The sequence below is a fragment of the Haliaeetus albicilla genome, chromosome 15, assembly GCF_947461875.1.
Source record: "Haliaeetus albicilla chromosome 15, bHalAlb1.1, whole genome shotgun sequence".
Taxonomy (NCBI): Eukaryota; Metazoa; Chordata; class Aves; order Accipitriformes; family Accipitridae; genus Haliaeetus; species Haliaeetus albicilla.
This window is the reverse complement of record NC_091497.1, coordinates 5,673,608-5,689,490: the sequence shown is the minus strand read 5'-3', so window position 1 is coordinate 5,689,490 and position 15,883 is coordinate 5,673,608. Positions and strand designations below refer to the sequence as shown.

Genomic DNA, 15,883 nt, shown 5'->3' with positions numbered 1-15,883 from the left:
ATTTTAATCTGAATATGAAATAGCCACTTAAAAATTTCAGAATTTAGTAAGACCGGTTTTTTTAAATACCTATTAGCTCAGACTCATCCCACTTACTCTTAGGAACTTCACTAAGGTGCTGAGGTGGCCACACGGTTTGTGCAGCCTCCCCATGACAACAAAGAAATACAGACAATGCGAGAGGCAATTCAGCATCCCCAACATGTGAATTATCTTCAGATTCATGACGGGAATCACTCTGTCCACTGACTACGGAGAAACCCAAAAAATTAGAGACCCCAACAGTGACAAAAAGCTACCACAAAGTGATTTTTTTTTTAAGTTTCAAAAATTTAAAAAGAACATCTATAAAGAACAATCTAATAACCTACAGAGCTGTAGTACATGATGTACTTTGCAACCCTAGTGAAAAGAGACCTTTCTTTGAGAATCACTAGAAATATGGAAAATATTGGGGGAAAAACAACTCAGAAACACACACAAAAATATCCCTGCTAGTTTTATTCTAAAACTCTGCAGTCTTCCACTTTGCTCAGATTTGTCATCCAAGTTACAGCTCTAAAGGAAGTCATGCTGCTGCTGCTGCTGCTTCCAACACTTTGATTGCTGTAATTGTGCTAAACACAAAAAAGCTACATGACAATCTAAATACCTGTTTTCAGTTTGATGGGATTTGAAACACTGGACATATTTAACCCCAGACGTAAAATTTTCTAAAGGAAACTCAACTGAACTTTAATTTTAGTGGCATTACTGAATAGTTTCTATAATCCACTGACACCGATGTGCCCCAAAATTTCTAAGTGCAAATTACGAGTACAAGCTGTACTGAAGTCCATTGCTGAAAAGAATGCTAGAAAAATACTCCACTCTGCCTGTTCAGATCACAGCAAAAAGACTGAGGGTAAAAAAAAATCCACATAGCTGAAGCAGTCTTTTAAAAATATTATAACAACTTGCATATTTTTTATCGTGGGAGATTTTTAGCTTATTAATTTGTGCATGATGTTGGAAGAACTGAATGTCACTAATTAATGCCATTTATCGGTGAAGTGTACAGGCCTGTGTGAAAGAGGGTCAAGATTTATAACAATTCCTTATGCAAAACTTACTACTTGTGGAGCAGAACGTTTTTCTGGGGCCTTGTTTGAAAATTAGAAGTTACACAAAAGGTCTACTTCCAGCTTGTCCAAAAATAAGGGGAAGTTCAGAGATCTTGACTGATTATATTGGTGTCAGCCAAGGCTTCCACAACTGACATGCAAATATTTTTGAAAACCTACTGCCTCAGACAAATTCCAAATACTTGTTCCTAAATCTCCCAAGGAGATGCCAAGGGCCTGATGTGACCATGTTTTCTGCTGCAGCAGGCCCTCCTCTAATAAAAAATATTGCCAAGAAAAACCACTACCCTTTTATAAGCTTAATCATAGTTTAACACCTATCCGTTTTGTCTTTGCGATGGGATTCTGATACTTTAAGTCTGTAGGAAAATTACATATTCCAGCTGAGGAAGTTGTGCTCATGAAATTTATTTGTTCAAATGCAAAACAGTGAAATCAGTAACGTGTTTTCTTTCTTTTTTGTTTAGTTTCTGTGGTTAGATTGCTACAAACTGTGGCTAGTAATTTAGTTTGATTGCAATGAACAAGAACAGACAGTTCAGCAAGTAAATGGAGAAAAAAGAACTATGTCTCTAACTCATTGTTAACATATGTGCTTCGGTATAGTGGTTAAAAAGGAAAAGAAGGCAGGCAGGCAAGAAAGAGGGGATGGAGGGATGGAGGTGGAGAGAGAGGGAGGAAAGGGAGGGAGAGGGAAAGAAGGAAGGAGGGAAAGGAGGGAGGGAAAAGAGGGATGGAAAGAAGGGAGGGAGTCTGGTTGTATGCCTTGCAAACGGGAAATATGAATGCAGTTCTGCATCCCCTCGAAATTACTTTTCTTTTAGATGCACGCATACAATAGCAGAGAAATAGAAGCATAGACAAAACTACAATAGGAATCTAATAATCATTAAGTTAATTAGTGTTTGTTAACACCAGAATGTTACCTATGGGAGACTCAAAAGTTGTCTTACAAATGACAGCCTTGTCACCAAATACACTAATCTCTTTTTTTAACAGTCCTTCCTGATATTCAAAGTCTATTTCCCTTTCTGAAGTTTCCCCATCACTGATAATTCTATTTGTATACACGAGCACAAACACAAACCAACCAACCCCCATGGTTGGTGTTTATCGTCCTCAGACACTCACGTCTGCCCTCCTCTCGTTACTGATTGCGTGGTAGAGCAGCTTGTGATCCTGTCACTGTCAAGTTTAATTGTTTCAAATTGTTTTATTGAAAAGGAGCATCCATCTCAAAATTACAACCAATGATCTTTGCACTACGTTTTCTGTAATTTCTGAGTAATCTCAGGAAAATCAGCAAATTAATTCCTCAATCATAATCAATTAAAATGCTACATAGTTACTTTATGTAACTTGTTCCTACAAGATGTTCTGGAGGCCAAAACGATAAATGGGTTCATAAAAAGGCCAGACAAATTGATAGGTGATAAATCCATCAACAGATACTAAATATAATGGCCTAAATTTAACATCCACTTCAGAAAGTCCTTAAATGAATGATTGCTGGAGTCCAAGATAGAGAATGAGGGTATAAATGGATATCCAGAAGCTCAGAGAAGGATGATCTATATATGCCTATTTCTGGTACCACCCGATTTTGGAGACATGGCAAATGTGTTGTTTGTCCGCTGATTTTATGCGTTCTCTGATATCTACATCAGGGGCCTTACTATTTTTCAGGTCCCTTTTAGTAAAAAATGGCAAATATAAGAACGCAAAAAATGTATATGGGCAAAATATGTTTGGTTCTCCAGTTTTATGAGATTCTCTTTTTAATTCATATCAGAAAAAGATAGTGGTTCTCAACACCGCACCAGCAGCTCATTTACATTATAGCTGCCCTGTCCCCTCCTTCCTCCAGTGAAACGGACTGTAATCATTTCAGCTGTCTGAATTCATGACTCCTTTTAATAACATAAACTGAACACCAGTTTACGTTACCAGATGAGGCAGTGAGCTGAGACGTCCCAGGAGTAAACTCACTGCCTCTTCAGTTGCCATTATTACTGTGGCTAAAGCCCCTGAAAAAAGGAGGTGAGCAGATAGCAGAGGATGGTAACAGCTTTACCTTCCTCATTTAAAATGGCACAAAGCTGAAACTGAGCACACATTTAATGACAGCTCATTTTGTGAATCCCCAACCAGAGCCCGAGAGTTAGCTGGAGTTAGCTGGAGTTTCTACCCCTTTACTCCAGTCACCACACTTCACCATTTCCTCCCATACCCTACATACAAGTAGAAAATACTAGAAGTCTTTTTTTTTTTTTTTCTTTTCATAGTGCCCAGCATTTACTATCTTCCCATGTACAACTGAATTTGGGAAGGTTGGATGGGGCTGGACTTTATTGTGCATGTTCTTCTGTCACCCACATGTTTACTTTCTCTGCAGAGTCTTCCATTCCACCTCATTTTTTACACCGTTTGTACCTCACCAAAACTAACAGCTTGCTTTTACATTACACTTTGCATACTCTGCTCCCGAGTCTCCTCAGTAAAACTAAGACGGTTGTTTTTCAGTACTGTTTCAGTGCCAAGTACATCACTGAACTATCCAACCTTCTGTTAACTGATGCAATTTCTTGGCTTTCTAAATGAGAACAGGGCATAGAAAAAAGAAGTAGATTTTTTTTTTTAATGACAGCCTCAGAAGTTTAGGATTTGGAATCAATTTAATCTGCTTCTGAATAAACTCATATAATATACTCAAATAATAAACTCTTTCAAATCAAAATTTAATTTTAGCCAACTGAAAGGGAAGATTTTTCTTTCACTCTAAGAGAGGATTTCAGTTAATTGGAAGAAATGTATTATATATGTATTTAATTTAATGACAGACACTCTAGGTAAGAAGAGAATAGGACTGAGTAGGCATACCTTCTGCTTGATTCCAAAGTTACACTAAAGGTCAACAGAGTATATAAATAGATTACCACACTTTTCTGGTTCACCAATAATTACTTCCCATGAAAGAGAAGAGGAGAAAATCCACTTGTGCTCTCTTCTGTTACTCCTGCAGTGAAAATCCCTAAGTACTGTTTTGTCTCATTTCTCATTCTCTCTCATTCAATATACCCATTATGAAACTTCTAAACCACTCAATTCCTGCTTCTCTAGCCATGTCTCCTCCACCCTCCATATGTTTTCTGTCTTCTGATATTACTTTTGACATTTTTGTCTCTCTTTCAAGGTTCTCTAAAATTCTGTAATTGTACAGAATTCTGTAACACATTCGGATAATAATATGTAGCATGAAGGACTAACTTTTTTTTTTGAGGCAAAAAGATGATTAAATTTCTGACATTAATCATATGTTCAAGAGTGCTGTAATCATAACGTCAGTTGCTTGCTCAGATCATAGCTTTGTGACCTTCCATTTGTTCCCTAGATGGAGCACAAATGATTAAAAGTGAATATAGGATTTTTAATCTGCTGAAGATTTTACTACCAGAGTATGAGTGCACATACAGTTTGTGAGTTAAGTAATCACTTCTATTCATGCTGACGCATTGCACACAGTGTTCGCAAGCTTCTTCTAAACATCATTCCATCCCCAGCTGCACGTTTCATTTCTACTGGACATACGACCCCAAAATATTAGCATGAACAGAGAATTGCTTTCTGGCTCATTGTTTCCCACAGGATCCACAGATCCAGACTTCCTCTGGTCATTACAAAACTACACACTGAGAAGACTGAAGATGTCATTACTTGGTGTTAGTAATACCAACCACAGGTTCACGGAAGACATACGAGTTAAAATTTTCCAGTTCAGCTTTGAATCACTGTATATATTTTACAAGTCTTTGTGGACAGGATGACAAAGAGAAGGAAGGAGTGATAAAAACTTCAACAACCTCTAAAATTAACAGGAAAGTAATAATAAGAAACACAGTGTGCCTTTAACATGGGATTAAAGGGGTAAATACATGCTTGAAGAGTTTTTTAAAGGATTTTTTCTGGAACCTGGTGCTCAGTTTTTCTTTATTTGTGAACTGAGAGCTTCCTACTGTGCTCGTAGGAGTAAATCACTGTAGGCAGGAAGTTCTAACGCACTACAATGTGTTAAAGTAATATCAACAACAGCAAAATAATGTGGCAATGTGGGAGCCTCAGCATGCATTCATGCCAAATGGTTCATGCTGAAATGGAAAACACATAGATTATTTTTCTGTGACAAAAGAAAGTCAATATTTAAAATCAATGCCAGTCATGGGGAACAGTAAGAATAAGTAACAAAAGACCACAAAGCACCTTTGGGAACACTCAAAAGAAAAATGAAGTAAATATAAAACCATTATACCGAAATAAAAGCCTCTTTACCCCACATTAGGATAGATTTGCAAGTCAAAATCAGAAACCATACTGATACTAATTTTTCATGTTGCCGCTTCCATCCACGTCCAAAAAACTAAAGAAAACTTACTAAGGTGTCTGAGTTAAAGCTCTTCGAAAACACCAGGTTAATGCCCATCTTTCTTGCCCATCTCTCATGGTTTAGTCTTATTTCCTTTCAACTACTACGCTGCTGTATACAAGAGCCCCTTGCAGATCCTAGGTCCGTATGGACATGCGGGTTCTGTTCTGCCCATACGCCCTGTGCCTGGTGGAAAGGCGGTGGGCTCTGGGGAGAGACAAGAGGAGATGCCCCGGCAAGCCCAGCTGTTTAGACAGACCAGGGCACGCGACTCAGTAGCCAGGATTCTGAAACGCCTTTGCAATCCCCTCTTTGCAGATCAGCTGCGACGGAAGTATAAAGACGTGGTTAGCCTGCTCGTCCGTTTTACCTAATTGAGCAGTTTGGTGCAATGAGGACACGTTTGTGTGAGACAAAGTGAGTGACAAAGGCTCTGCACAGAGCCTGTACAGTATCTCTGCCTGAATTATTGTTTGCTCAGGAATAACACCAGACCTGCATTGCTCCACGATCCATTGCAATGTTCTACCTAGGCTAGCAAGGGCTGCCGGGCTGAAACCCCTGACCTGCTCTGCGAGAGTAAGCATGGTTGTACAAAGGCCAAACTAGTAAAACAAACAGATCCAGCTAGTCCAGTGTCTCCCAAAACCTGTATTAGAGAGGTCTTTATGTTACGCACCACCCATAAATCACATTATTCTTTCCTCCATCACTCCCCGCTTTAGAGAGCTGGATGTATCTGTTTGCCAACTTAGATAGCACAAGCCCATCTTACTGGAGTGCCTCCCAAGTAGTTAGTAGATTTAAACACCACAGTAACCAAATCTGGGAGGGATACACTTTTCCACCATAAGAAATGTGAACTAAAGCAAAGATACTTATTAAGTAGTTTTCTCAAGGTCTACAGGAAATTTGTGCTTGGCCATTAAATTGAAGCCAGATCTCCAGAGTCTCTCTCCATTCCCTTAGCCGCTAGGATATTTCCTCTCCCAATGCACAGTAGAGTTTGCTGAGGAAGTAAATTCTAAATAACTCGGTACACTGAATAAGTGGAGCTTCACGGAAACACAGACCCAGTCCCATGTAATGGTTGAAACAGAACTTTTAATAATGTTCCCTTTCGTACTTGGAGCAGTAATATTTACAGAGCACAGAGAGGAATTAATAAAACCAAACTTACTGCAAAATTTAATTAAAATGATACAGGGCAATAGAGAGTCTTCACTACATTTTTCTAAGAACTCCATCCTTCACAGGATATTGAATAACAATATACTTAGCTAATAAAGGTCAGAAGAATGCATATCAATTGAATGTGTCCTAAAGGCAGGACATATAGTCTCCAATCTGATTAACTCTCCCCTGGACTTGGATTTGAGCACCATGTTTCTCTTAAGGAACAAACCCCACCCAAATCCTTCGAAAATAACTACCACATCTCTCGCTAGGGGCTTAATGCTTAAAGAATGCCTTTAATATATTGCAAACGCTTTAAATACACAAAGTTTTTAAGAAGTCTATTTTCTTTTTACTTTGGATTGATAGAACTGAAACAATAATGCATGGTGAGATGAATAAAGGTGTGTGTGTTTATCCAGACTTTGAGATTTTGCTTTCTTTGGGCTGTATTTTAGTCTATATTTCATAAGAATAAAGCCTGTTTGGTGCACTATGCTAATAAAGTAATATTTTAATGCATTGCTTTCCTTCGGATCGCTTTCCTTGGATTGACATCCAGCAAGGTCATAGATTACTGGAAACCCTGCAGATGTTGCACAAAGGGATGAAGAATGAGAAGAAAACTGCTAGCTGAGTTTCAATTATAAAAAGCTGCAGCACCCACTGATGCATGAGGTTTATGCTCCCTGGAACACCATTTACTGTGTGTTCACATGATTCCTAAAAGGGGCAAGAATGCAATACTATGGACAAAGGCAGACCAGGTAAGTCAGATGCTATCTTAACTTTCATCTGGAGGAGTTTTCATTCTGAGTTCAGCTACATTTTATCCACATACTTGAGACTGTTACTCGAGAACACCACAAATGATGTTCCTGTTGCTGTCAAAATCAAGAATTAAATTTGGGAAGAGAATTATCAGTTAAGACATACGCTATAATTAAATATATAGCAGTGGTTTGACAAAGCTGAGCTATTTGAGAATGAACAGCTTGTGGAGGGGATGAAAGGTGCTTGCCAACTTAGTGTTCAGCAATGTACATGTTGCCAACAAGTATGTGTATTTTAGTTTACACATTAAACCAAACATAACCAAAACTGCCAACAAACATCATGCTATCAGATTGCTATAGTAGATTTTGCTTTCTACTCTGAAGCAAGTTTGTTTCATCCAGAAGTGACATTACTTTACTTGCAAATAAAAATTTGAGCTGCTGTACAATGTGCTGTAATAAAAAAGGATTTATAAAAACATTACTTATCTTAATCTGGATTTATTTAAACAATGAGGATACAGTTTTACAAACTCACCTATATCCCAGTGAGAATACTAAATCTGGAAGTTTCAAACACTGTATGGTTTACTACCTACACCCCTCTTCCCCCTTCTTCTGTGAGCCTATTTTCAAGATGGAACAAGAGAAATGAGGTACTTCTGTGTTTATTACAATTAGTCATGCTTCTTGGCGTATGTTATTGTATTTTGCAGTTAATAAACAAGCATTTCTGTTGTGAATAACCTAGAAGTGGAATCAGTTTGTATATAAAGTCTGAGAGACAAAGGATGATTACTTATGTTATTTTATATTTAAAAGATCTAACACCTTTCTGTCATGAACATACAAAACAGAGCCTTTATAACGAATGCATTTTTCTAATCTTCTCCCTTTGGGTGTGGTATATCTTTTTTGGTTGATCTGTAATTTTCAAGAACAAGCCTACACTGCAGAAAGCAACGGATTCAAAGAAATTTATGACTGAAACTATTGTAGATATTTCTCACCACAGTCTCCTTATGCCAACATTTGAGTGGTGCTGGTTACACACACTGATTTATTAAAAAGCAATGTCATACCTGTAGACATGCAGGAGCTCTGCCCTGGGGTTTATTCACATCAACAGCCACAAGCTGCCAACCTCCAGCAGCATCTTCATGAAACATCTTGAAAGGGAAAAATGTTGTCAGAAATGTTTTACGTGTCAATAAATACAAGTGAAATCTAATACATTCCCCTTAAGGACCTGCATACATTTTGATGATAGCTAGTTTAAAATAAGAGGGAAATGGTTCTTCATGCTATGGAAAAAAAGCTACATGCTCTTTTTCCAACATTAATAGATTCTGAATTTTACTCAGATAACATCAAACACAATGTGTCCCTATTAGTCCTAATGTGGAAACCGAGTCAATTAATCTCTGATCAGTATCATTAGACAGTGGTACCTGTTCAGAATAAATTCCTTACTAAGGTAAGCTTATCCTGAGGAAACACAAATACATTGTGACCAAAAAGTAAGTTCCATGGTGCATTTGGAAATAACAGACAACCTCATCTTTTTTACTCGCAAAATTATCTTACTCCAAGGATCAGACTTTATTTTTGTTGCACTGATGTGTATCAAGAGTAGCTGTATAGTCCTTCTGTACTGTTACCCAGAGCTTGTAATTCCTGCAAATAGCTGAATGATATCTGGGCACTAATGATGTCAATGGAAAAGACTCTCTTGACCACAGTGGTATTCACATTTTACCAATAACCTCTGGAAGCATAGGTGTAGGCGTTCTGGCATTTTTTTTTTTTTTCTCAGTGATGAGGACACAAAAAGATGCAGACCGCTGGACATAAGGACCAGTAAGAAACCATGTCTGGAAGTGACTAACACTGTCCTTGAAAATGTCCTTGAAAGAAAATGAATGGCTCCAGCATCCGAGAGTCTGCACATCCTATGTAACGAAGTGTGGTGAAGTTCCCACCTCACTCCCACCTTTGCCTTGACACCCAGCACCCAAAGAAGTCACCTCGAGAACGCAGCCACAGCAGCGTGGCTGAAGCTTAAAAGCCATCCTGAGAGAAGTACTCATCAGACTGGGGACAGCGTCACACGAATATGGTTGCAATGCTGCTGAGTCCTTACGTAGCATCGCTGCACCAGGAGGAGTTACCAACTCAGATCAGCACCGAGTTACTCCCCTTTGTACCATGCTTTAACGTGCAGTGCTAAAGTGCTTTACAATAACCTCCTTTTATCCTTCTCCAGAGACCCCTTCCTTGACTTTGACTCTCGGACACTCCTTTTCTTTTCTATAGCACTAAGTTTTGGAACCAGTTGAATGATTTTTGAAGTGGGCAAATGAAGAAAGATATTGTTGCTTTTTCTCAAGGTTATTTCATGCACAAAACAAGCAAGGTTTTTATCTTTTGTCTGGTGCTTTGAACAAGAAACCCTGCAAGAAATTTTCTGCCTTTCTTCATACAGAAAAAGACAAATTGTTTTTGTACTTCAGTAAACCAGACTCCTCTTACGTCCCATTATGTCAGTGACTCAAGGAACAAAGTAACCATTTGCTTGTCTGCAGCCAACACACTATTTTTATTTCACATAATGCAATTTATATTCAACATGTTCATATTCTTTGACATGACGACATTATTTTGGGAATTTCTTTTATCCTTGAAATTCCTTAATATTGGCTGCTTCTTGAGTTTCCCCTACGTTGATCTCTCTGTTCCTGCTTCTCGTTCAGGGTATGTCAGACAAGCTTATATGGCTCAGGAATTTGTCCCATCAGAGATGAAATGAACATTACGTTCCTCAGGCCAAGTATGTGTCACATGGAAAAGTCCTTTTTTTGGTTAGATTTTAAATTGATACCACCAAGTCTGCTTTGACAAAGACATATATAGAGTAGAAGTTATTGCCACAAGGTCTATTTGAGGTGAAAAATGTAGCAGCAGGCAGAAAAGGCCTAGATTTACATATGGATTACAGGAATAACCAAAGGAATATCAGAAAATATTTAATAAATAATTTTGAAACACTTAAATCCTCTGGCTTAAGAAAATAAATAATCTCTAGCTACAGAGGCTAGAGAAATTTTCCTCATGGGTATGTTTCTCATATCTGTCTTCCTACGAGCCTTTTGCAGGCAGTCGGTACTGGCCGCTCTTACAGATGGCAAACTGCACTAGCCTGGAAAAGCCTGGCCTTTTGTACATTCCGGATTCATACGTAATATGATTGTTACAATAATGAGTGGGAGAATTGAAATCTCAGCCTGTTAGCCCTCATTTTTCATACTGGGTCCTTCACACTACCCAGCCCACACATAGCACCCTTCCTCCCATGGCTTCTTCCTACCCATTATCTCATATTCAGGGTCTCACTTTCTGTGGCCGCCTCAAATATTAGCACGGCTCTTTCATTGCCTCAGCACCTCATTCCTCCTTGGTCTCAACATGCCCTTCTCAGTTCCAGGACCAGCTTCCCAAACACTTCAGCTACTCTCTGACCTCTCTTCTTTCCAGCTACAGCTTGCAATTTCAGCTCTTCTTCCTTAGCACAGAAAGTAATATTCAATAGCAACCCTAATTCCAAGCCCACCAATGACATGATAAAAAAGCATTATCCTACTTCATTAACAGAAAATAAAAACACAGTGATAACATACCCAGCCATATAGAGAACCATATTACAGTCTTCTCTATTATTCTTTTTTAAGAAAGCCTAGTTGGATAATATAACCTAGAATTTAATTTTATATGAAAATTCATGTATCAACTTCAAAATGTATGTAGTAACATGCAAAGTCAAATAAATCTGATAAAATAATAATTAACAGGAATTTTTAGCTTATTATTCATCCATAAATTAAACTCATTCAAGTCCCCAGAGAATCTCAGCATCTCAGGGTCTTCACCTGGGTGGTGGCAGTTGAAGTAGTACTGCTCCTGGACCCCCACATCTGCTGGAACTGCACTCTAATTTCTGCAAACGTTTCAATGATGACTGCGATGAAAACATTCTGAAAAGAGAACAAGAAAGAATGGCTGACACAAAGCTCAGCAAGCAGAAAACAGAAGAAATTCACTCTAATATGATCTACATTTCTGACAAGTTTAAAAGAACACATTTTTCAGTACCTTAACAAGCCAGGCCAGAAAGAAAATTAAGGTGATGAAATAGAAATATGAACGCCATCGGGGAAAACTGTCGATTGCTCGGTACATAAGGAACACCCAGCCTTCCTGAGAAGCAGCTTCGTAAACAGTAAATATGCTTGTGCCTGTCAGAGGAAAAATGAAAATGTTTGGCATTAAGCCTCCTTGAAAGTTTTCAATATCAGCAAACAATAATTGTTTATCTATTCTATCTTCCTTTTTCTCTAAAGGGTATCAGCTCTCCTCTCCTCCTTCAAAGACAAGTTTTTCAGGTGCATTTCCATCTTTCTTCCTTTTGCAAATGAATAGGAATTGGGTTTGTATCAGACCAGTCTGGCTCCCTTCTCTCCCTGGACACACACGTATAATCCCTTACGTGGGTTCACTGGCAGTATGCAAACGTCTCCAAAGGCAGAATTTGTCCCATCATGTGACTTCAGCAGCACCCGTGAGAGAAGGCAGATTTAATTAAAACTACGGGGATCAACATTCAGTAGGTGAAAGAAATCACTATTAATTATCAGCAACACTGAGTAAGCAGCAATACACCGACAAGGTGCCCGACTCTAGCAAGCGCAGCTAAGCCTCTACAACAAGCTACTGAACAGTTTGGGAATTCAGGCAGGTAGCCAACGTAGCTGCATTAACATACATGCGTTGCCTTAAAAAACGTTAAAGCATTTTTAAGTTGAACCTCCTATATCACTCTGGGGAGAGAGGAGAAGACGGAAGAAAAGTTATAAGGGGATTATGTGTGCAGAAACCACTTTCGAGTAAAAGCTATGAAGTTACTAATTTTAAACTTTAAGATCCAAACTCATCCTAATGTCTGAGTGATAATGCGTTTCAGCCAGCTCCCCATTCGTCCTTATCTCTGCAATGAAAGCTTCAAAATACAGACTGTGGTTAGGGCTCATACAGCATTCTTGTTTGAAGTAATTTTTTGTTCCAGGAAGGAACACAATTAAACTGTGAAATTAAACCGTGAAATCTCACAAACTGCTGTGAAATCACGGAATTGTCCTACAGCCACCTGCTAGCTCGGCTCCGCTACTGCTTTGTTTCGTGAAACACCTTGGACAAAAGAGAGGGAGCCTTCCTGAGTCTGGGAGCTTCCCAGAAAATCACACCAGCCTGTAAGGAGTTCTGCGCTGTTATTCTCCCACTGAATTTCCACCATCTACGTCCTTTTGTCTGCTAATGCAGGTGGGATGAACCTGGAAGTGTTTCTGCCTTAGGGAGTCCCTTTTGCGGATAAATCTTCAGTGATAAGAGGAGACAGGGATGAATGGAATTCTTTCTGTATAAACTCATTCCTTTGATACGTAGGTGTTGAATGGTTAACATGGTCATGGTGGGTAGGCAAAAACGTTAATCCTTTCTGCTAATTTTTCTGGTTATTGGATTCCTTCCTATTTCCTGTATATGGTTCTCAGGACCAAGGGACAGAAATAAAAATAAAAGGAAAGAAAAAACATTCAAGCATAGATAGCAAACCCCTTTCTATTTCTTCAGAAAAGAGAGTGGTCTCTAACAATACTGAAAAATTCACCAGTGATTACTTCATGGGTATTTTGCATTTCAAAAATTCATAAAGTAATGGTTCAATTATCTAATATTATACTGTTGCTGAACTGATTAAATTATTGAACAAAACAGTGCTGTTGAGGACAGGCAGAGATTAAGAAAAAAAAGGAATCTATTAAAAGTTGCTGGCTAGAAAACTGTCATTAGTCATTACCAATGGGAAAGTCACAGTGAAGATTAGTAAAATAGAAGAGATGTCATGCAAAGTATTTATAACACATACACTGGGCCATCTGCCACAGTAAAGCAATGCTGTGAATGGACAGAAATGCACAATTAACCCAATTAAATTAATATGAGTTCGTCTGTGACACAAAAGTAAAAATATATCTTGTATATAACTGCTACAGGTGTTCTTAAGGCTATTAGAAAGCAATCACCACTAAGAATATACATTCTTACTTAACATATGTGCCTAGAAAGTAATAAAGCTTTCAATACTGATGCCAAGAACCATGCTGTTAACTGTCTCTGTAAATACTGTTTCAACTGGATACAGAATAAAAGGCATGACAGTAAGGGATTCAACACCATGAAATGTTTTGCTTTCAAAAAGAAGAGTAATGCTTAGTTAACATCTGCCCTACTGCATGTTTCTGCTCTTCTAAAAGTTACATTTAAAGACCATCAGCAACAGATTCTATTTTTTCTGAGTATTTCTTCAACATCTGACTACATCTTCCTAAAGCCAATGCGTACGTTATTAAAAAAGACTCTCCTTTCACAGCAGCATGCTGTGTTTTTCTCACCATGTTCATAGCAAAACGGAGGGAGAGAAAGTATCAAAATTTTAAGTGATGGTGGGTGGGACATATCACAAAAAACCAGACATGGTGATGCTGCCATGTATGAAACCTAACTTATGCCCCTTAGATCAAATGGCAAAATTCTCCTTTTCCACCGGTGTCAGTCTATCAGTGACATAGTGTGGTCTTCTGCTGGTTCAGAGGGCTTAAATCCTGACCACACAGTGCTGGGAGTCGCATGGTCAGGGCACACAAGAGCACAGGACCTCCTGTAGTTTGTGTAAGAAAAGCAGGAATATGGGTGGCCGGGGGAACAAGGGCTTGAAAACCTGCAGAGCCTGGTTATTCAAATACACAACAGGCCCCATATACTTCAAAATGTAGTTATCTCTTGTCAATGTCCTGAACGTTTAGGTCAAGATTCATGCAACCTGACTACAAGGCATCAGCAAGACATTTCAGTCACGAAAAAGCTTTGAACCATGAAGAGGGTTAAACACATGACTATAATGACATTACTCATCAGTTCAGGCATGTTGGCATGGGTAACTTGCTGAATTTGGGAGTAGGATTTCAACATCTGCATCTAGAATATTGTTAAATCTTAGTAAATAAAAATATCTAGAAAATATTTATGATAATTTTCCTATTTGTTTCAGTAGATAGCTAAACCTTGGTGGCAAGAAAGATTAAAGCCATTTAGGAGGAACTTTCTGGTGACAACAGAAGTAAAATAAAGGAATATACTTTAAATTTTTTTTGTCTACTGGTTTCCATGCCTAATCAGGGAGCAAGGTCACCTGGCTCTTCCATGCTGTACAGATGAATAGAGTACCAGGGAAAAAAGAATTAAAAGAGCCAGAGCACATAGGCAATGATTTTCCATAGGGGAGTGAAGAAACCTATCCTGCCAAACCCCTATCTTCTAAAAACCGAAGGAATATAGACGGTGTTTATTTAAAAAAAGGACTCATAGTTGACAGCAGAACAATAGCAACATTATGCAGGGATGCTCTTTTACATAGTGTATTTTATAGGTATGCACATGTTGTAAACACACAGGATTTTCTGCTTGTTTCTGTGCCTCTGTGACACCACTGTGCTCTGTGACATCAGCTGTTGCTATAATCAGCTCATTCTGTGAATGGACATCATGAAAAAGGGAGTGCACTGAATAATGCTGTAATTTTGTAACTGCAGAATTAAAGGAGCAGAGATAAAAGGTCACATGGAAAATTCACTAAATCTGGAAACAGAACCCTTTCCTCCTAACTCGACGTTACATTCCTGCTTCTCAATTCAAAATCCCGTATTATTAGAGGAAGAGAATGCATGGTTGAGGTGTTGTCTTTTATTAATATCTTAGTGCTATATGATATGCAGCTACTCCAAGTGAGAAACAAAAAATGAAAACTAAGCTCAGGTATGTCATTAACTCCAGCATTTTCAGCATGTGTAATCTATGTTTATTGACTACCTTGGTTTACCATGTCAGCGTTCTTGTGCTTGCTGTGAAGCTGCTGAGAAAAAAAATCTACAGGAGGGCCACTTTATGTAAAGGAAAAAAAAAAAAAGATAAAAGTTTGATTTTGTAATTTTTTTCTTTTTAACCAGGAAATATTCGGGCAAGTAAAAATCCATGCGTTGCTCTTAAAAGCTGAAAATGCTACATTATCGTCACCCATAAAATGCCTCAGATGCCAGGCAGTTAACAGGCACTTTTTCCTTTCGTTGCAGTAGCCACTAGATGGCCATCGTGCACCTCGGGCACATCTGGAACATCAGGCAGCGGAGGAGCCCCCACCCTGGAGAGAGCAGGCTGGTAACCTCCCGGTGCGCTGGCCAAAGGATGGCTTTTCCTATTTCCCAGCAAAATTCTGCAGCCTT

At 38.6% G+C, this 15,883-nt stretch overlaps 1 protein-coding gene across 4 annotated transcripts in view; it reads right to left on the bottom strand.

Annotated features, from left to right (window-relative positions):
* NALCN (sodium leak channel, non-selective) overlaps nt 1-15,883 on the bottom strand; it is a 245,446-nt gene that overhangs the window by 144,385 nt on the left and 85,178 nt on the right. For all 4 annotated transcript variants that reach the window (XM_069802379.1, XM_069802380.1, XM_069802381.1 and 1 more), the window contains 3 exons: nt 11,646-11,788; nt 11,423-11,527; nt 8,579-8,665 (listed from right to left, as the gene is read on the bottom strand). In XM_069802379.1, coding sequence (XP_069658480.1) covers nt 8,579-8,665; nt 11,423-11,527; nt 11,646-11,788 — 335 coding nt within the window. The remainder of the gene's footprint in view (nt 1-8,578; nt 8,666-11,422; nt 11,528-11,645; nt 11,789-15,883) is intronic.